The 22,079-nt window shown below is 54.5% G+C and overlaps 2 protein-coding genes across 6 annotated transcripts in view; both read left to right on the forward strand.

Moving 5' to 3' along the window:
• LOC127587505 (zinc finger and BTB domain-containing protein 7B-like) overlaps positions 1 to 22,079 on the forward strand; it is a 444,483-nt gene that overhangs the window by 359,987 nt on the left and 62,417 nt on the right. The window lies entirely within an intron of this gene.
• The window catches only part of LOC127587524 (ephrin-A4-like), a 34,875-nt gene that overhangs the window by 11,314 nt on the left and 1,482 nt on the right, over positions 1 to 22,079 (forward strand). The window contains exons 2-5 of one of the 4 annotated variants that reach the window (XM_052045918.1): positions 475 to 767; positions 12,013 to 12,075; positions 14,915 to 14,971; positions 19,016 to 19,669. In XM_052045918.1, the coding sequence (XP_051901878.1) occupies positions 475 to 767; positions 12,013 to 12,075; positions 14,915 to 14,971; positions 19,016 to 19,119 (517 nt within the window). In that variant the 3' untranslated portion in view covers positions 19,120 to 19,669. The remainder of the gene's footprint in view (positions 1 to 474; positions 768 to 12,012; positions 12,076 to 14,914; positions 14,972 to 19,015; positions 19,670 to 22,079) is intronic. The other 3 variants (XM_052045920.1, XM_052045919.1, XM_052045921.1) reach the window with 3 other exon arrangements.

A 22,079-nucleotide genomic window follows, 5' to 3' on the forward strand; every position in this document is an offset into this window, starting at 1 on the left:
CAGACCCGTGTACGCGGACTCTCAGATCCCCCTGACCACCAGACCTGTGTACAATGACACTGAGATTCCTCAGGATATCACCATTTCATTGGTCATTTTGATTGCCTGTTACACCTGCCCATGACATTGGATGGGTCACCCTTTAAGGCTCTGACATCAGCTCTCCTCCGAGGCGGTCTCCGATTGGCTGCAGTCTCCGATTGGGTCCGGTCTCTGATTGGCTCCGGTCTCTGGCTTTGGTCTCCGGCTCTAGTCTCCGATTGGCTCCTGTCTCTGATTGGCCCCGGTCTCTGGCTCCGGTCTCTGATTACCTCCGGTCTCCAATTGGCTCGAGTCTCTGATTGGCTCCAGTCTCCAATTGGCTCCAGTCTCCGATTGGCCCTGGTCTCTGGCTCCATTCTCCGATTGGCCCTGGTCTCTGGCTCCAGTCTCCGATAGGCTCCTGTCCCTGATTGGCTCCTGTCTCCTCCACAGGTTCCTGGCTGGCGATTACACAGTGAAGGTGTCGATCAACGATTACCTGGACATCTTCTGCCCTCACTACCTTCGGGAAACCCCTCCGGAGCAGACGGAATCATTCCAGCTCTACATGGTGGATGCCGAGGGCTACGGAGGGTGCAGCACCAAGAGCAAAGCCTTCAAGCGCTGGGAATGTAACCACCCCTATGCTCCATACGCCCCCGTCCGGTTCTCCGAGAAGATTCAGCTCTTCACCCCCTTCACACTGGGCTTTGAGTTCCAACCTGGCGCAGACTATTACTATATCTGTGAGTGTTCTGGGGAGGGGTGGAGGGAGGGGGGGAAGGGAGGGGAGGTGCCTCTGCTGTGCTGAGGGGCTTCTGCTCTAGGGTCTTCTGTCCAAGGGGTGGGTGGTTTCTTTGAACGGTTGAATGGGGCGTTTCTTTACACCCCTCCGTGACCCCCACCCACCACCGGCCCCTACACCCCTCCCCAATTCTGTGACCACCCACCCCACCCCGGCCTCTACACCCCTCCCTGTCTCTGAAACCCTCCCCCTTCTCTCCCCCTCTTCCCCGTCCCCTCCCTCAAGCCCTCGTCCTTCAACCAGCAGACCCTGGCCGTGTTTCCCCCGAAGACCCTCACCGTCCCGCTGACCTGCACTCTCCCCAGCCGAGATCCCACCCACGAGCCCCCTGGGCACAGTCAAACCACCGGGGGTGGGGGGTAACCTGTTGTTACCCCTCGAGAAGGCCAAGGTAGCGTTGTTGTACCAGCGGCCTCCAGATTTTCCCAGCGAGGGGGTCAGGACCCAGCCCTCTGCAGGTCGATCGTGTCTCCTCTGTAAGTGGGACATCTTGTTGTTTTTCTTAAATTTATTCCAAAATAAACTTCGTTCATCATAAAAAAAAAACTAAAAACAACCATAAAGCAGTGCAAACCTTTACATTCATGTACAGATCAATCATTAGTGTTACCTTCTTATATAAAAACCACAGCACCGATGCCACACATGTGGCTCCCTGGGGTGATACCCCAATCCCATATTTACGATATTTAACGGGCTTCCTCGCCTGACCCCGCCCCTCCCTCTCCTGTGGCAGAAGAACCCTAGAGTGTAGTCCTTCCCCACCGAGCCCTTGCGTTGGCTGCACCGAGCTTCAGTGCGTCCCTCAGCACGTACTCCTGCAGCCTGGAATGTGCCAGTCAGCAGCATTCCCCTACGGACATCTCGCAGTGCTGGAAGACCAACAAGTTTCGGGCAGACCAAAGGGCGTCTTTCACCGAGTTGATGACCTTCCAGCAGCAGTTGATGTCCGTCTCTGTGTGTGTCCCTGGGAACGGCCCGTAGATCAGGGAATCCTCGGTCACGAAGCTGCTGGGGATGAACCGTGACAAGGAGCCCTGCATCTTTCGCCACACCCTCCTCGCAGACCCACAGCCTGCAAAGAGGTGGGCGACCGTCTCGTCCCCAGCGCAGTCCTCCTGGGGGCAGCGCGCACTGGGACTGGTGTTCCGACCATGCAGGAAGGATCTGACTGGTGGGCCCCTCTTACCGCCAGCCGAAAGCATCCTATCTGGATGTATCACGGCTTGGTATGGCAACTGCTCTGCCCAGGACCGCAAGAAACTGCAGGGTTGTGGACACAGCCCAGTGCATCACGGACACCATCTTCCCCTCCTTGGACTCTTGTCTTTACCTCTCGCTGCCTTGGTGAAGCAGCCAGCATAATCAAAGACCCCCACCCACCCGGGACATTCTCTCTTCTCTGCTCTTCCATTGGTTAGAAGATACAGGAGCCTGAGGGCACGTACCACCAGGCTTAAGGACAGCTTCTACCCCACTGTGATAAGACTATTGAATGGTTCCCTTATACGATGAGATGGACTCTGACCTCACGATCTACCTTGTTGTCACCTTGTACCTTATTGCACTGCAATTTCTCTGTAGCTGTGACACTTTACTCTGTACTGTTATTGTTTTTACCTGTACTACCTCAATGCACTCTGTACTAACTCAATGTAACTGCACTGTGTAATGAATTGACCTGTAAGATCAGTTTGCAAGACAAGTTTTTCACTGTACCTCGGTACAAGTGACAATAATAAACCGATACCAATACCAATACCAAGCAAGGTCTTGGTGTTTGTTGGTGAGTTCTGGCGCTGAGGCATTCTGCCAGATGATCTGGACAGTCTGCTCAGGGAACCAGGACATGTTCTACGTTTAGTGTGTACCTGAGTGCCACCTGACCACTGGTGGTCACTCTCAAGGGCCTGGCTCAGTTTCAGCCTTAGTTAATCACAGCCTCTGCCTACCCAGTCCAACGACAAAACCACAACAAACTTTGGCCTGGTTGCTAGGAGAAGAGGGTGGAGATGGGATTAGACTTGACGCACAACATTCTGGAGGAGCAGATCAATCACAGTAGGACAATTAAAAATGTTTTAATGCTTTTCGGGTAATGTTTAGAGCCTTGCGCAAGATGGTCCAATGCAGTGGGAGTGGTGTTGAGTGTGGGCAGGTTCCACGTCTCCCAGTATTGGGTTAAAGGTTGGATTTTGCCTTTTCTCTGCTAATTGTCATCATTCCCAATCCAGTCTCCCATTCCCAGCTAACGTCCCGGAGATCATTGTAATGTTGTGGCAAGGGGTCTCTCTCTTTTTCTCTCTCTTTCTCTCCTCTCCCTCATTCTCCCCCCTCTACCCCCATCTCCCTCTACCCCCATCTCCCCCTCCCTCCCCTCCCCCTCTCTCCCCTCCCTCTCTATCCCCCGATACGATGCAATTTCTTTATTAGTCACATGTACATCGAAACACACAGTGAGATGCATCTTTTGCGTCGAGTGTTCTGGGGGGCAGCCCGCAAGTGCCACCACGCTTCCGGCGCCAACATAGCACGCCCGCAACTTCCTAACCCGTACGTCTTTGGAATGTGGGAGGAAACCAGAGCACCCGGAGGAAACCCACGCAGACACACGGGGAGAGAACGTACAAACTCCTTACAGACAGCGGCGGGAATTGAACCCAGGTCTCTGGCGCTGTAATGGCGTTACGCTAACCGTTACACTCCCGTGCCTGCCCCTCCCTCCCTCTCCCTCTCTCTCCCCCCTCTGATCTCTCGAATGGTGTGCCGACTCCCTGTTCCATCAGCCAGGCGATTGTTGGTATGGCCCCTGAACCTCTCCATTTCTTGCAGACCTGGGCAGAGAGATGGCAGGTGGAGTTTAATCCGGTCAAGTGTGAGGTGTTGCAATTCGGGAGATCAAATGTGAAGGGAAAGTACGCAGTTAATGGCAGGACCCTTAACAGTGATGATGTACAGAGGGATCTTGCGGTCCAAGTCCACAGCTCCCTGAAAGTGGCCACACAGGTCGACAGGGTGGTAAAGAAGGCATCCGGCACGCTCGCCTTTATTAGTCAAGGTGCTGAGTTCGAGGGTCGGGAAGTCACGTTGCAGCTGTATAAAACTCTGGTTAGGTCGCACTTGGAGTATTGTCTGCAGTTCTGGTCACCCCCGTTACAGGAAGGGTGTGGGGGCTTTGGAGAGGGTGCAGAAGAGGTTCACCAGGATGCTGCCTGGATTAGAGAGCATGAGCTATAAGGAGAGGTCGGACAAACTTGGGTTGTTTTCTGTGGAGCGGCAGAGGCTGAAGGGAGACCTGATAGAGGTTTCTAAGATTATGAGAGGCACAGACAGAGTAGACAGCCGGTATCTTTTACCCCAGGGTCGAAGTATCTAATACTAGAGGGTGTGCGTTTAAGGTGAGAGGGGGAAAGTTCGAAGGAGATGTGCGGGGCAGGTTTTTTTTACACAGAGAGCGGTGGGTGCCTGGAATGTGCTGCCAGGGGTGGGGGTGGAGGCAGATACGATAGAGGGGTTTAAGAGGCTCTTAGATAGAGACGTGGATGTGCAGGGAATGGAGGGAGACGGACCACGTGCAGGCAGAAGGGGTTAGTTTAACGAGGTGTTTAGTTACTAGTTTAATTAGTTTGACACAAAATCGTGGGCCAAAGGGCCTGTCCCTGTGCTGTACTGTTCCATGTTCTCAAAATAATATTTACAGGGGGTCCTGGGGAGTGTGTTGGTATTTACAGGGGGTCCCCAGGAAGTGTGTCAGTATTTACGGGGGTCCCAGGTAGTGTGTCTGTATGTACAAGGGGTCCCAGGGAGTGTGTTGGTACTTACAGGGGGTCCCCGGGGAGTGTGTTGGTATTTACAGGGGTTCCCTGGGGAGTGTCAGTACATACGAGGTTCCCCGGGGAGTGTGTTGGTATTTACGGGGTTCCCGGGGAGTGTGTTCGTACTTACAGGGGGTCCTGGGGAGGGTGTCAGTATTTACGGGGGTCCCCGGGGAGGGTGTCAGTATTTACGGGGGTCCCCGGGGAGGGTGTCAGTATTTACGGGGGTCCCCGGGGAGGGTGTCAGTATTTATGGGGGTCCCCGGGGAGGGCATCGGTATTTACGGGGGTCCCAGGTAGTGTGTCTGTATTTACAGGGGGTCCCGGGGAGTGTGTCGGTATTTATGGGGGTCCCGGGTAGTGTGTCTGTATTTACAGGGGGTCCCGGGGAGTGTGTCGGTATTTATGGGGGTCCCGGGTAGTGTGTCTGTATTTACAGGGGGTCCCGGGGAGTGTGTTGGTATTTACAGGGGATCCTGGGGAATGTGTTGGTATTTACAGGGGATCCCGGGGAGAGTGTTGGTACTTATGAGGTTCCCGGGGAAGGTGTCTGTATTTACAGGGGGTCCCGGGGAGTGTGTTGGTATTTCCAGGGGGTCCCGGGGAGTGTGTTGGTATTTACAGGGGATCCTGGGGACTGTGTTGGTATTTACAGGGGATCCCGGGGAGAGTGTTAGTATTTACAGGGGATCCCGGGGACCGTGTTGGTATTTACAGGGGGTTCCTAGGAGTGTGTTGGCACCTACATGGGGATCCTGGGACTGTGTCTGGGTCCCGGGACTTTGTCCTTATTTACAAAGCACGCATAGTACAAGAAATGAGCCACCTCAGGATTCCCCCGTGGAGTGTGTCATTAGTTTGATGTTGCAATCAACGGCTGATTTGGATGTTTTGTTGTTCTCTGCGTAATAATTTCTCCAATTAAGTTTGTGCCTCTGAGATAACAAAGATTAATTCCTGTTAAGTAAGTCCGGGGGGAAGTTCATGAACAGGTCAGCCACAGTGTTGTAGATAATCTACCGCTGGGCAGTTCACTCCTACAGCGTGGCGCTCCCTCCTCACTGCCCCTCTACAGTGCGGCGCTCCCTCCTCACCGCCCCTCCCAGATCGCTCCCTCTGTACTGCACTGGAAACATGTGCCGGGATTTCGAGACTGCTCTGTCCCTCCGGACAGTGTGAGTGAGAACAGACTGACTAAGCCAGGACCTGAGGACAGGAACTACAATTTGTGATACTCGGCCTGATATTAAAGCAGCAGTTATTGTGTTGTTTTTCATCCATCTCTGTCAGCGGCAGAGAGAGAGGGTTTATGGAGGCCGGGTGCACTATATCTGTGCAATCTGATTTTCCTGTTTATTTCTCTTGCTGGATCTCCACCTGACTATAGGGGAAGAAAATCAAATCTTCTCTCTGCCAGCTCCTGTCAATTGAGCTTTATTACAATGAATAATGTTGGTGCAGTGTAGGCAGGTTTTACTTTATCTTCTGGATCTCTCTCTCTCTCTCTCTCTCTCTCTCTCTCTTTCTCTCTTTCTCTCTTTCTCTCTCTCTCTCCCTTTCTCTCTCTCTCTTCCTCTCTCCCTTTCTCTCTCTTCCTCTCTCTCTTCCTCTCTCTCTTCCTCTCTCTCTTCCTCTCTCTCTTCCTCTCTCTCTTCCTCTCTCTCTTCCTCTCTCTCTTCCTCTCTCTCTTCCTCTCTCTCTTCCTCTCTCTCTTCCTCTCTCTCTTCCTCTCTCTCTTCCTCTCTCTTCCCCTCCCCTGTCTCTCTCCCCCTCCCCTGTCTCTCTCGCTCTCTCTCTCCCACACCCCAGTTCCCGCTGTGAGAATGCCCAGGCCCCCTGGAACAGATGGACAAGGGTGGTCACACAGGGGAATGGGTCTGCGGGAGGGGCGGTGGGGAGGAAGCGCCGTGCTGCGGGAGGGGCGGTGAGGAGGGTGCGCCGCGCTGCGGGAGGGGCGGTGGGGAGGAAGCGCCGCGCTGCGGGAGGGGCGGTGAGGAGGGTGCGCCGCGCTGCGGGAGGGGCGGTGAGGAGGGTGCGCCGCGCTGCGGGAGGGGCGGTGAGGAGGGTGCGCCGCGCTGCGGGAGGGGCGGTGAGGAGGGTGCGCCGTGCTGCGGGAGGGGCGGTGAGGAGGGTGCGCCGCGCTGCGGGAGGGGCGGTGAGGAGGGAATGTCCACTGTTAACTTGGCGCAGACCTGATGGGGTGTGGTTTGGGAACTGGGGATTCGGACCCTCCAACAGCCAGCTCAGGACAATGGTGGCAGCCACGCTCCCAGACATTCTGCACAGAGAGGCTCGAGGGTCACGTCTCTGCAGAAAGTCTGTCCGTACTACAAAGGGTGGTGGATTACTCCGTTAGTGTTGAGGCATCTGGGTCACAGCCTACAGCCCCGACCATTGGGAACGGGAGGAGACATCCTCACTGCCCCTCCCACAGCGCGGTGCTGCCTCCTCACCACCCCTCCACGGCGCTCCCTCCTCACTGCCCCTCCCACAGCACGGTGCTCCCCCCTCACCACCCCTCCACGGTGCTCCCCCCTCACCGCCCCTCCACGGCGCTCCCCCCCACCACCCCTCCCACAGCACTCCCCCCTCACCGCCCGTCCCACAGCGTGGCGCTCCCTCCTCACCGCCCCTCTCACAGCGTGGCGCTCCCTCCTCACCGCCCCTCCCCGGATACAGAGGGGGGCGGAGACTAAAAGAATTCCAGCGCTCCCGTGTGGAACTTGGCGACAAACTTCAGCCTCGGAATTGGGCGATTCTTGTTGACCAAGGGGATTGAGGGATTTTGGGCGGCAGTGATGGGGCCACGTCTCTTTGGGAGGTTGGGAGGGGCTCCCAGTGTCATGAAGGATTCCCCTGGAGCTCAATTCAAATCAGATTTTAGTTCTTCCAGTGAGCCCTAACTTGCCAACTTTTCCGTCAAGTATTTCGTGTCTGTAAATTGATCTGAGCAATTTGACGTACTGGAGAATGATGTACAGAGTTTGAGGAGGGAGATACTCTAGTCGGTGGTGTTGCAGAGAAGGTTCACTGGGCTGATCTCCTGGATGAATGGATTGTTTAACGACTTGCGCCTGAGGAGGTTTGGTTTACATTTGGAGCAGTTTGTCGAGTATCGGCTTCCTTGTTTACAGGAGTCGCACAGTCACCCGTCAGCCCAACCCGTCCATGTTCAGTTCTGGTCGCCTCATTATAGGAAGAAGCTTTAGAGAGGGTGCAGAGGAGATTTACCGGGATGCTGCCTGGATTGGAGAGCATGTCTTATGAGGATAGGTTGAGCGAGTGAGGGCTTTTCTCTTTGGAGAGGAGGAGGATGAGAGGTGACTTGATAGAGGTGTACAAGAGGCATAGATCGAGTGGACAGTCAGAGACTTTTTCCCACGGCGACAATGGCTAACATGAGGGGGACATAATTTTAAGGTGATTGGAGGAAGATATAAGGGGGATGTCAGGGGTAAGAGAGTGGTGGGTGTGTGGAACGCACTGCCGGCAGAGGTTGTGGGGGCAGATACATTAGGGACATTTAAGAGGTTCTTAGAGAGACACATGAATGATAGAAAAATAGGGGGCTATGTGGGAGGGAAGGGTTAGACAGATCTTAGAGCAGGATAAAATGTCGGCACAACATTGTGGGCCGAAGGGCCTGTACTGTGCTGTAATGTTCTATGTTGTCTACTTGAGCCAGTCCCATTTGCCCGCGTTTGGCCCGTATCCCTCTGAACCTTTCCCATCCGTGGACCTGTCCGAGTGTCTTTTAAATGTTGTTAATGTGCCTGCCTCACCCACTCCCTCTGGCAGCTCGTTCCACATACGGACCACCGTCTGGGTGAAGAAGTTGTCCCTCAGGTCTCCTTTTAAATTCCCCTTTCACCCTCCAGTTTTAGACTCCCCTGCCCTGAGGAAAAGACGGTGACCGTCCACCTTATCTACGCCCTCCCCCCCCCATGATTTCATAAACCTCCATAAGGTCCCTCAGCCTCCTTCGCTCCAGGGAAAACAGTCCCGGCCTGTCCAGCCTCTCCTTATAACTTGAGCCCCACAGTCCCGGGAACATCCCCGTGAATCTTTCCTGCCCCCCTCTCCAGCTTAATCACACCCTTCCTATAGCTGGGAGACCAGAACTGCACACAGTGCGGTCGCACCGACGTCTTGTACAGCTGTAACGGGACGTCCCGACTCCTGTACTCAGTGCCACAACCGGTGAAGGCCAGGAAGGATGTTATTGCTTTGGGATCTCTTCTGGGCAGGCCACACAGGGTAGAACCAGGGCCTTCGGCCCACCATGTCGATGCTGACACTCCGGTATCCGATCCCATTGGCCAGCACTTGGTCGGTAACCTTCTCTCCCTTGGTGATTCAAGTTCTCATCCAGATATTCTTAAGAATCTCTGCTTCCACTGCCCGCTCTACGACGGTTGTCTTGACAGGAATGGTCAGAGAGGCTGGGCTTGTAATCACTCGAGCTCAGAAGAGTGAGAGGGGCTGGATTGAAACGCAGTGGACACTGAAGGGGTATTGGTATTGGTTTATTATTGTCACTTGTACCGAGGTCCAGTGAAAAACTTGTCTTGCACACCGATCGTACAGGTCAATTCATTACACTGTGCATTGAGGTAGTACAGGGTAAAAACAATAACAGAATACAGAGTAAAGTGTCACAGCTACAGAGAAAGTGCAGTGCAGGCAGACAATCAGGTGCAAGGTCATAACAAGGTAAATCGTGAGGTCAAGAGTCCATCTCATCATATAAAGGAACCATTCAATCACCGCGGGATAGAAGCTGTCCTTGAGCCTGGTGGTACGTGCCCTCAGGGTCCTGTATCTTCTGCCTGATGGGAGAGGGGAGAAGAGAGAATGAGCCGGGTGGGTGGGGTCTTTGATTATGCCGGCTGCTTCACCAAGACAACGAGAGGTAAAGACAGAATCCATGAAGGGGAGGCTGGTGTCCGTGATGTGCTGGGCTGTGTCCACAACTCTCTGTGGTTTCTTGCGGTCCTGGGCAGAGCAGTTGCCGTACCAAGCCATGATGCATCTGGATAGGATGCTTTCTATGGTGTATCGATAAAAGTTGGTGAGAGTCAAAGGGGACGTGCTGAATTTCTTCAGCCTCCTGAGGACGTAGAGGCGCTGGTGAGCTTTCTTGGCCATGGCGTCCACGTGGTTGGACCAGGGCAGGCTAATGGTGATGTTCACTCTGAGGAACTTGAAGCTCTCGACCCTCTCGACCTCAGCACCATTGATGGATGGTCACAGTCATTTCCCCAGGGTTGGGGAATCATGAACTAGAGGGCACAGGTTTAAGGTGAGAGGGGAGATTTTATAGGAACCTGAGGGGCAACTTTTTCCACACAGAGGGTGATTAGGGTTCTATTGGTGTTGGTTTATTATTGTCACTTGTACCGAGGTACCATGAAAAACCTGTCTCGCACACTGATCGTACGGGTCAATTCATTACACAGTGCATTGAGGTAGTACAAGGGAAAACACTGTCACAGAAAGTGCAGTGCAGATAGACAACAAGGTGCAAGGTCATAAGATCGCCAGCCCTGTAAGAAGATTTAAAAGAACATTATTAGTAATTCTTGGAGAATTTAGATTTAAAACAGTAGAACGATTGTCATAAAAGTAATGAGTTAATCTGCAGGGAACAGCTTGGAACGAGTAGGCCTCTTCTCTGGCACCATTTTGTTTCTAGGGGGAGAGGCTTCAGAATGAGGAATTTCTCGATATTCCCAGATCTTATGTGGGAGTCGTGGGTTATGGGAGATGGGAGGGAAATTGGAGCTGATGTCAAGGTCGCCCGCACTCTTTTGAACATCAGGATCGCATTGAGGGGCTCTCTCCGGCCTTCTCCGGCTCCTGTTCCCTGCAGTGGGATGGTTCCCCTTCACCGGGAAGGAATTCGAGGAGGGGCAGGCCAGCCGTGATCTTATCGAGCGGCGAGGCAGGTTCAAGAGGCCAAACGGCCTATCCCAGCTCCTATTGGCCTGTGTTCCAACCCCTCCTTCCGCCTTCTGTTCGATGGTGGGGGGGTCTGACCTGTCCTGGTCCACAGTTTTGGGGGCCACTCCCAGCGCGAAACCGAGCCATTCAGCCCGTCTGGTCCGTGCTAGCGTTTGTGCCTCACAGGGCGGAAGGCTCGAAATCCAGTAGCGGCTGATGAACAAGAAACATGAGTTCGAACCCCACTCCAGGAGAATTGAAACTCGTTGTTAAATTCAGTGAATCTGGAGTTAAATTGCATAATTAAACCCCAAACCGTTTCACTGAAGGAATTCCCAGTTGGTATTGGGCTTTTGGACGCTTGAGAATGGGGCGGCCTGGTGGCATAGTGGGTAGAGCCTCATAACCCCAGAGTTCCGGGTTCGATCCCGACCTTCTCCATTTCTCTCCCTCTCTACTTCTCTCTCTCTTCCCCTCTCTTCTCTCCCCCTCTATTCTCTCCCCCACTCTCTCTCTCTCTCTCTCCCCCCCACCCTCTCTCTCTTCCCCTCCCCTCTCCCCCCACACTCTCCCTGTGACCCCGTGGGTTTCCCCCATGTGCTCCGGCTTCCTCCCACATCCCAATGTCACGCGGGGGTGTTATTGGGTTAATTGGCCCCCTTAGTGTGCGTGTGTGTGCGTGCGTGTGTGTGCGTGTGTGTGCGTGTGTGTGCGTGTGTGTGTGTGTGTGTGTGTGTGTGTGGAGGGGGGTAGGGGGGTTGTGAGGGGTTAGAGGTTCAAAGGCGGAGATGATGGGAGAGATGGGATGTTGGGGTCAGAGAGATGGGATCGTTCTGCTGGGAGCTAGCATTGAGCCAACGGCCCGAATGGCCTTCTGTAAAATTAGAGCCAAGCCATTCTTTGAATGGTGGGGGTGGTGGGGATTATGGGGCTCCCCCCCCCCCACCCACACAAAAAGAATGAGGGTCAAAAGGAAGAGCCATTGGTTGTCAAAGAGCAGCAGTTGGCTTGCGATCCCATTGAATGATGGACTAGTTTTGAGGGGCCAAATGGCCTTTGGGGCAGGGAGCCAAGAGTGGGACAGTCGGCCCCCTGGGGGCGGGGGAGGGGACTCCAAATGGGACAATCTCAGGACTAACCCCCCTTGAGGTAGGACAGGGAGAGGTTGGGAAAGACATCGAAGAATTAGAATTGGGTTATGGGGGGGGTGTTGGTAGGTTAATTACCCCCCCCCCCCGTGTGTGGGTGAGGGGTAGAATCTTGGGGGAGTTGGTGGAGAATAAAATGGAGATGGGTGTAAATGGGTGGTTGAGGGGTCGGCTGGGATTCGATGGGCCGAAGGGCCTGTTTCCGTGCTGGATCGCTCTATGACTCCATACCGGACGTTTTCTTGATGTCTAAATAATCAACTACCTCTGTTTTCCACAGCCATGCCCTCTCCAAAGGATGAAAAGTGCCTCCGACTGAGAGTATTGGTCTGCTGTACCACAAGTAAGTCATTTTTCTGTACCTCAAAGCCGTCTAACGACCGAGGACAGGCTTGTCTTGAGTTCAGTGAAGGACCCCCGGAACGGTTGGGATGTCCCACCAGGAAAAGTGGGACAGGCTGGCCTTGTATCCGCTGGGGATTTGGAGTGAGAGGGGATGGGATTGAAACGTAGAAGACCACGAGGGGTGGATGTGGAGAGGGCGGTTCCTCCTAGGAACCGAGGGGTCGCTGTGTAAAAGTAAGGGTTGCCAATTTAGGGCTGAATATTTTGTCCTGGAGGGTGGTGAATCATTGGAACTCTCTTCCTCGAAGAGGTGGGGAAGAGTGTAGGGGCCGGAGGGGGTTACCGAGATAGGGAGGGGTGGAGGGGGTGGGGGACAGAAATGGGGAACAAGAGAAACCACAGAAGGATTTGAGCGAGAGGCTAACAATGTTATCGTCTAGCCGGTGTGGATTGTCTATTCTTCCACTGGGTGTGTGTGATGGGACGGTGTAGAGGGAGCTTCTCTCTGTGTCTGACCCCGGGAGTGTGTGATGGGACGGTGTAGAGGGAGCTTCTCTCTGTGTCTGACCCCGGGAGTGTGTGACGGGACGGTGTAGAGGGAGCTTCACTGTGTGTCTGACCCCGGGAGTGTGTGATGGGACGGTGTAGAGGGAGCTTCACCCTGCGCCTGACCCCGGGAGTGTGTGATGGGACGGTGTAGAGGGAGCTTCACCCTGCGCCTGACCCCGGGAGTGTGTGATGGGACGGTGTAGAGGGAGCTTCACCCTGCGCCTGACCCCGGGAGTGTGTGATGGGACGGTGTAGAGGGAGCTTCACCCTGCGCCTGACCCCGGGAGTGTGTGATGGGACGGTGTAGAGGGAGCTTCACCCTGCGCCTGACCCCGGGAGTGTGTGATGGGACGGTGTAGAGGGAGCTTCTCTCTGTGTCTGACCCCGGGAGAGTATGATGGGACAGTGTGGAGGGAGCTTCACCCTGCGCCTGACCCCGGGAGTGTGTGATGGGACGGTGTAGGAAGTCCATCACCGTAACAGGCAGTGGAATGGGAAGCATTCGGAAGGAGCCGGTCCCACTCTTGTCTCCATGATCCCAGGGCTTGTTCAACTAATGGGAATCATTACCCAGGGAGCACGGAATCTCATCCATCATGTCGTCAGCCTGCCTTCGAGCTGAGTCCAGATGGTGTGTGGCCGTACGTTCCCTGACCTGCACCCTGCCTACAACCACCCTGAGGAAGGCACAGTCAGCCCGAGCTCAGGGATAAGTATTAATTCTCTGTGAACACTTCCCTTGGACTCCCGGGGCTGCTTCACATAAATCCTCCTCACAGGCAGAACATCTGTGTCAGTGCAGAACCATTCGACAGGCTGCTCTGTCTACCTGGTTCTCTCCCACTGTCTCCCCCACCGTCCCTCTCCTCTCTGTGTCTGTCCGTCTCACTCCCTCCATCTCACTCCCCCCTCACACCCTCTTTCCCCTCTCCATCTCCTTGTATCTCTCTTTTTGACTCTTTCTATATCTCTCTCTTTCTCTCCTCTCCATTCTCTCTCCTTCCCTCCCCTCTCCCCCTCTCCCCCTCTCCCCCTCCCTCCCCATCTCCCTCTCTGCCTCTCATAAAACAATGAAGATTCCCTACAGACGTTTTGTTCCTTATCTGGAACCCACTTCCCCCCACCCCTGAAACACTCCCTCCCTCTGCCATAGCGGCCGCACCGTCTACAGAACGTGCCGTGGCCCCTCGCCCGGGGCTACCCCGACAGCACGTCCCAGACCCGCCACCTCTCCCCGCCGAGGGGGACACCACTGCCCGCAGGTCCCCATCCTGCCCCCCCTCCCCTACTCCGCCATCCCAACCGGGAAACACATCGGCCGTTCCTTCACCGTCGCCGGATCCGAATCCCCGCAACTCCCTCCCCCGACAGCACCGCGGGAGCACCTCCCCCCACACGGACTGCGGGCGGGTCAAGACGGAGGCTCAGTCCCCCGCCCGCCCTCTCGGGGGGTGGCGAGGGATGGGCAATAAATGCTGGTCTCCCCCGGATCCCAGGAGGAAGGAAATAAAGATGTGTCACTAGAGGTGTTCTAAATAACTAAGGAATTTGACTGAGGGGAGAGAGAGAGAGAGAGGGTGGGGGGGACAGAGAGAGGGGGAGAGAAGGAGCGGGGAAGGGCTACGACAAGTTAGATTGGGAGATCGAGAGTTCAGCGTGCGAGAGGTCCTTTCAAGAGTCTGATAACAGCGGGATAGAAGCTGTCCTCGAGCCTGGTGGTACGTGCTCTCAGGCTTTTGTATCTTCTGCCTGACGGGAGGAGGGGAGAAGAGAGAATGTCTGGGCTGGGTGGGGGTCTTTGATTATGTCGGCTGCTTTCCCGAGGCAGCGGGAAGTGTAGACAGAGTCCATGGAGGGGAGGCTGGTTTTCGTGATGCTCTGGGCTGTGTCCACAACTCTCTGCAGTTTCTTGTGGTCCTGGGCAGAGCAGTTGCTGTACTGAGCCGTGATACATCTGGATAGGATGCTTTCTATCGTGCGTCAGTCAAAATCGGTGAGGGTCAACGGGGACGAGCCGAATTTCTTTAGCCTCCTGAGGAAGTAGAGGCGCTGGTGAGCTTCCTTGGCCGTGGTATCTACGTGGTTGGACCAGGACAGCTTGTTGGTGATGTTTACCCCTGGGAACTTTGAAGCTCTCGACCACCTTCACCTCAGCACATCCTTATGTCCTCACACAGTGAGACAGATTAAGAGCCTCTTGTTATCACCCATCGCTTGCTGGACTCTTGCGACAGACCGAACAGAATGTGATTGGCCGTTTACTGTTCCTTATCTGTTTCCTCTCTTAGCCTTGAAGCCAATCACCCAGACACCGCAGGGACCTGCCAAAGAGAAGGTGCAGCAAGGTAGGGGGAACTGGAGCAGCAGGCAAACAAGAAGGGCCGAATAGCCTTTATTTCCATTTCTATTTATTATCACTACCTTGTTACCGGAGCCAGGAATTGCACCCAGTGACATTTGCTTCTAGTTGTGTGACATTGGCTTTTCTTGAGAGAATTGAGGGGCTTGTGTCCTGTGCAGTGGATAGAACTCTTGAGCGATCCCGGTTTGATCCTGACCTCCGGTGCCGTGTGTGTGGAGTTTGCACGCTCTCCCCGTGTCCGCGTGGGTTTCTCCTGGGTTCTCTGGTTCCCTCCCACGTCCCAGTGATGTGTGGGGGCCGGTGGGTTAATTGGCTGCTGTAAATTGCCCCCTCAGTGTGTGGGTGAGGGGTAGAATCTGGGGAAAATGAGTGGGGAGATGGGATTGCAGGCACAGTTTTAATGGACTGAATGGCCTCATTCCTCCTCAGAACCAAATATGCATGAGTGGATGAGAGCAAGAAAGTGGGTCAATGGGAAAAGATCAGCCAATGCTCTACTAACTGCCGGAAATTGTGGTGGAGGCGGATACGATAGGGTCTTTCAAGAGACTGTTAGATTGGTACATGGAGCTGAGTAAAATAGAGGGCTATGGGTAAGCCTAGTAATTTCTAGGGTAGGGACATGTTCGGCACAGCTTTGTGGGCCGAAGGGCCTGAATTGTGCTGTAATTGTTCTACATTCTATGTTCTAACTGGGTTAGCAGGCAAGCAAGAAAGACTGAGTGGCCTTTATTCCCACTTGTGTTTCTTGTCACGGGGCACGTGGAGGCGGTTCAGCCTACTGAGTCCGTGCTAGCTCACAGAGCAGTCCGGGGGAGACCCACGCAGTCACGGGGAGAACGTGCATACTGTACACACACTCACGCACAGACACACTCTCACAAACACACAGACACACTCTCACAAACACACACATTCTCTCACACACATGTACACACACTCTCGCACATGCACACACACACACACTCACACACACACACACACTCACACACACACACTCACACACACACACACACACACACACACTCACACACACACACACACTCACACACACACACACACTCACACACACACTCACACACACACACACACACACTCACACACACACACACTCACACACACACACACACACACACACTCACACACACACACACACACACTCACACACACACTCTCTCACACACAGAGCGCCGGAGGTCGGGATCGAACGCAGGTCTCTGGATGCCACCCCATCGCTCAGGGGTAGCAGGGAAGGGCAATGCACCCCCTCTGTGAGCCCGCTGGGATATGAAACCTCCAGGGAATCCATTTTATATCCGGTAAGGGTAGGGACGGGGGTGAAGTATCGGGGTGAAGTGGATGAGGGAAGTGTCAGGGAATTTGTGGGGAATAGGTTTGCCGCCACAGCGGGAAGTCAATCCACCGGGATTGGGAAGGTGGAATCAGGAAGAACCAGCTTTCCCGGGAGAGGCTTGGCATTGAGGTGTTTTCCAGTTCCCTCCCTTGTCCCAAGCCAGAGAGCGTCACCTGTGGAGACCTGTCAGTGCGCAGGTAAAGTTCGGTCAGAACGGAGTGAGTCGTTGATGCAAGCCGCTTGCCAGGATTCTTGTCGGCGCTGCCCACATTCCCTACTCAAGAGGCTGGACAAACTTGGTCTCTTTTCTCTGGAGCGGCGGAGGCTGAGGGGTGATCCGTTGGAAGTGCACAAAATGAGGGGCATAGATAGGGTGGACAATAACATAGTGGGCAGGCACTGGAGTGCAGTGGTCAGCGTAACGCTATTACAGCGCCAGCGACCCGGGTTCAAATCCGGCCGCTGTCTGTGAGGAGTTTGTACGTTCTCCCCGTGACTGCGTGGGTTTCCTCCGGGTGCTCCGGTTTCCTCCCACATTCCAACGACGTACGGGTTAGGAAGTTGCGGGCGTGCTATGTTGGCGCCGGAAGCATGGCGACACTTGCGGGCTGCCCCCAGAACACTCTACACAAAAGGTGCATCTCGCTGTGTGTTTCGATGTACACGTGACTAATAAAGAGATCTCATCTTATATCTTTTTCCCATTATTGAGCGATCCAATACCAGAGGGCATGCATTTAAGGTGAGGGGGGGGTAGGTTCAGAACAGATGTGAGGGGTACGTTTTCTCACTGAGAGAGTGGTGGATGCCTGGAATGCGTTGCCTGATAGGGTGGTGGGGGCAAATTCACTGGGGGCTTTCAAGAGGAGCTTGGATGGGCACATGAATGAGAGGAAGACGGAGGGATGTGGGCACTCTGTAGGTAGGAGGGATTAGCCATGTCGGCACAAGATTGTGGGCCGAAGGGCCTGTTCTGTGCTGTACTGGTCTACGTTCTACGAGTCAGGCCAGCATTCATCACTCATTCCTCACCACCCCTCGAGGCGGGGGAAGGGGGGGGTGGCGGGGGAGGTTGGGGGAGCCGCCATCTTGAACTGCCGCAGTCCATGTGGGGAAGGCTGTGTGATTTTCGGGGGGGTGGGTGGGAGTTCCTGGTGATGGTGAAGGAACGGGCCGATATCCTTCCGAATCGGGACGGTGGAGGGGGAATCTGCCGGTGGTGGTGTTACCCACCACCACCACCCCCACCACCCCGGGGTAAATTGGTTTATTGTGTGTCTTGTGGCAGAATCAGCAACCAGGGGTCACTGCTTAACAATGTGTTGCCCACTTCAGAGAGAGAGACACTTCACAAGTCCATAAGACGCAGGAGCAAAATTAGGCCATTCAGCCCATCGAGTCTGCTCTGCCATTCAATCCTGGCTGTTCTTTTTAACCCCATTCTCCTGCCTTCTCCCCGTAACCCGTAACCCCCTAAGGACCCATCAATCTTTGCCTTAAGTAAGCCCAATGACTTGGCCTCCACCACCCTCTGTGGCAACGGATTCCACAGATTCACCGCCCTCTGGCTGAAGGAATTCCTCCTCATCTCAGTTCTAAAGGGACGTCCCTTTATCCTGTGCCCTCGGATCCCGGACTCTCCCGCTGACGGGAACATCCTCTCCACGTCCGCTCTATCCAGGCCTTTCAGTATCCGGGAGGTTTCAATGAGATTCCCCCCCCCCTCCATCCTTCTGAACTCCAGGCCCAGAGACGTCAAACATTAACCGTATGTTAACCCTTTAACTCCTGGGATCGCTCTTGTGAGCCTCCTCTGGACCGAAGGCCAAGATGAGGTAGATTGTGAGGTCAAGAGTCCATCTTATCGTAAAGGAGGTTGGTTCAATAGTCTTATAACAGCGGGGTAGAAGCTGTCCTTGAGCCCGGTGGTACGTGCTTTTGGGCTTTTGTATTTTCTGCCCAGCAGGAGAGGGGGGAAGAGAGAATGTCCAGGGTGGGTGGGGTCTTTGATTATGTTGGCTGCTTTACCGAGGCAGCGGGAAGTGTAGACCATGGAGGGGAGGCTGGTTTCAGTGACACGCTGGGCTGTGTCCACAACTCTCTGCAGTTTCTTGCGGTCCTGGGCAGAGCAGTTGCCGTACCAAGCCAGGATGCATCCGGATAGGATGCTTTCTATGGTGCATCGATAAAAATTGGTGAGGGTCAAAGGGGACATGTCGAATTTCTTTAGCCTCCTGAGGAATTAGAGGCGCTGGTGAGCTCTCCTGGCCGTGGCGTCTATGTGGTTGGACCAGGACAGGCTGTTGGTGATGTTCACTCCTAGGAACTTAAAGCTCTCAACCCTCTCGACCTCAGCGCCGTTGATATAGACAGGAGCGTGTACACCGCCCCCCACCCCCCCTTCCTGAAGTCGATGACCAGCTCTTTTGTGTTGCCGACATTGAGGGAAAGGTTGTTGTCATGACACCATGTCACTGGGCTTTCTATCTCCTTCCTGTACTCTTGTCCCATTTGAGATCTGGCCCACTACGGTGGAGTCATCTCTGAACTCGTGGATGGAGTCAGAGCAGAATCTGGCCACGTGGTCGTGAGCGCAAGGCATTGGGGAGGGAAGGGAGACGGCACTGGTGATGTGGATTTGATTGAGATGACCTGTCTTCTATCCCCCGACAGATGCTTCCAAATCCAAGGACACGGGAGGTGCATCACAGTTGTACCCAGGACTGCTGCTCTGTCTACTGAGCTTGCTTTGCTCCTCCTGCCTCTCGTGGCTTTAGGGACAGTAGGTGTTCAGGTCACTCATCGCCTGACTGACCTGGGAACGCTCTCCAAATTTTGCCCTCCCTGGGCGCGCCTGTTCGATCCCTCCCTTGAGATGTTACTTTTAATCCCAGATCTTCCTGGCTTGGGCTCCTCCAACTCCAGTTCTGGGTGACACCGGAAAGAACTCAGCCAGAGAGGGAAGACGTATCTCCGAGTTGCAAGCTTTCCTGCCGCCCGCTTAGCAGACTTTCAACAGTGGACATCTTGAAGCCGAGGAGGTCCCAATGTTTTGAACTAATCCTCTCAACTAAAATGAAAGGAAAGTATTTAAGTTCCTGGTGCCTTGTTGCCCAATTCCTCAAGGAATGGCATGCTCCGAGAGAGATTTTTAACCACCTTCGACATGTGAGGATGTTGCGGGATCTTAGATGCCCATCCCTGTGGCGGAGATAGTTCCCAGAGATCCGGGCTTCCACTGAAGGTCTCGATTCAAAGAAAAGATAGCCGTGTCGCTTCAAGAGGACCTGTTCTGCCGGTTCCTCGTCCGTGACCACCTTGGGGCAGGTAGGAGGTCTTCTCTCCGCTCAACTCTTGGGGTCTGCTTGGTCCCCCAACCAGCCCAGGGACCTGTGACACTGGGTTCCCCGTTTGGGGAACTGCCTCCCTTCCAGAGATGATCTTTGGTCATCCTTGTGGGGGCGGAGGGTGCTTTGGTACAATGTTGGTCAACGTCCCTCTCATGGGGGAGGGGTGGGGCATTGGCGGGGGTGGGGGGGGGGGTCAGGGAGCAGGAGGTACTCAACCCATCCAGGCCAGAGACCATCATCACCGGCTCATCAACACACCCACGGTAGGGAGTGGCTGTCTGTCTCTCACTCAATCCCTTCCTCCCTCTCTCCCCCTTCTCCCTCCCCCTCTCTCCTCCCTCTTACCCCATCTCTCCCCCTCCCCTGGTCCCACTGCACTCCTGCTACTCTCCTCCCCTCCCCTATCCCTCCGTCCTGCTTAATCCCCCCGCTCTCTCCCCACTCTCCCCTCTCTCCCCTCCCCTCCCCCCCTCCCCTCCCCTCTCTCTCCCCCCCCCACCTCTCATTTTTTCCAGATCATTGGACGTTACCTGTTAATACACACACAATCCCAGTCCTGGTACTGAGGGAGCGTTGTGCCGCGGGAGGGCCGGCGTGGAGGGAGGGCCGGCGAGGAGGGAGGGCCGCGCTGTGCGAGGGGTGGCGAGGAGGGAACGCCGCGCTGTAGGAGGGGTTGTAAGACAGCGCGCCACTCCCTCAGTTCCACCCTGTGAGTCCTGGCCTTTGGGGAGCAGTGGGAATATCCTCATTGTTGTGGGAGCAAGCAAGTAAAAGCCGGAATTTCAGGAACAGTTTGGGCTTGACCACATTTGTCCCAACACCCTGTCACTGCTATCTGTGTGTGTGCTCCATCTTCTGGGAATTCTAATGCATTTTATGGGACATGTTCTTCCCCACGGGGATTCCCAGCCACTGGAAAATGGCAAACGATTTATTTTCGTGCAGTTTAATGTTTGATGAGTTATTGAACTTCCAGAAAACATTGTTTTCTTCGCATTGATTTCAATTTTTTATCCTTAGATCCGCGCCGAGCTTCTGTTAAAACTGCTTGAAAGACCTTTGCGTTTCTTCCCCCACATTCTACCTCCTGTCAGTGGTGTTCCAGGGTCGGCCGGCGGCGTCTGCCGTCTCCCTGGCCGCCAGCTGGGTCACCTGTGCTGACCGGTGGAATGGGAGGTGGGGAGGGGAAGGCGGGGGGGTGGGGGGGGGGTGGCGGCGGGAGAGGCAGAGGAGGAGAAGAGGGGCAGTTGGGAGGGCGCTGATGTGGGACATCGCAGAGGATACAACGATTGGTGGCGTTGTGGATAAGTGTAGAAGAATTGCCAGAGAATACACAGAACAGTACAGGAGCAGGACATTCAGCCCACCATATTGTGCTGAACTGATTAATCTAGTAATTAAACACCAAAGTAAACTAATCCCTTCTGCCTGCACAATGTCCTTCCCCTCCATTCTCTGCACGTCCAAGAGCCTCTTAAACCCCTCTGTCATATCTGCCTCCACCCCCATCCCTGGCAGCACATTCCAGGCACCCACCACACTCCGTGTGAAAAAAAAATTTGCCCCACACCTCTCCTTTGGATTTACCCCCTCTCATCTTAAATGCATGCCCTCTAGTATTAGACATTTTTAACCCTGGGTAAAAGATACCGGCTGTCTATCTCTGCCTCTCATAATCTTATAAACCTCTATCAGGTCTCCCCTCAGCCTCCAGCGAAAGCAACCCAAGTTTTGTCCGATCTCTCCTTACGCTCTCTAATCCAGGCAGCATCCTGGTGACCCTCTCCTGCCCCCTCTCCAAAGCCTCCGCATCCTCCTGTAACGGGGGCGACCAGAACCGCACACAGTACTCCAAGTGCGGCCTGACCAGAGTTTTATACAGCTGCAACATTGACTTCCCAGCTGTTGTACTCGATGCCCCGACCGATGGAAGGCAAGCGTGCCGTACGCCTTCTTTATCACCCTGTCTACTTGTGTCGGGACTTTCAGGGTACTATGGACTTGGACCCCAAGATCCCTCTGTACATCAATGTTGTTCAGTGTCCTGCCATTAACTGTACACTTTCCCCTTACATTTGACCTCCCAAAGTGCAACACCTCACACTTGGCCAGATTAAACTCCATCTGCCGCTCCTCTGCCCATATCTGTAACTGATCCAAATCCTGCTGTGTCCTTTGACAGATTTCTACACTGTGCACAACTTTGTGTCGTCTGCAAACTTAGTAACCCACCCAGCTACGTTTTCCTCCAAGTCACTTATATCACAAACAGCAGAGGTCCCAACACCAATCCCTGCGGAACACCACCAGTCACAGACCTCCAGCCAGAATAACAACCTTCCACCACTACCCCCAGTCCTGAGGGGTTGAATCAGGGTCTGGTACGA

Source organism: Pristis pectinata, chromosome 40 (assembly GCF_009764475.1).
Source record: "Pristis pectinata isolate sPriPec2 chromosome 40, sPriPec2.1.pri, whole genome shotgun sequence".
NCBI lineage: Eukaryota > Metazoa > Chordata > Chondrichthyes > Rhinopristiformes > Pristidae > Pristis > Pristis pectinata.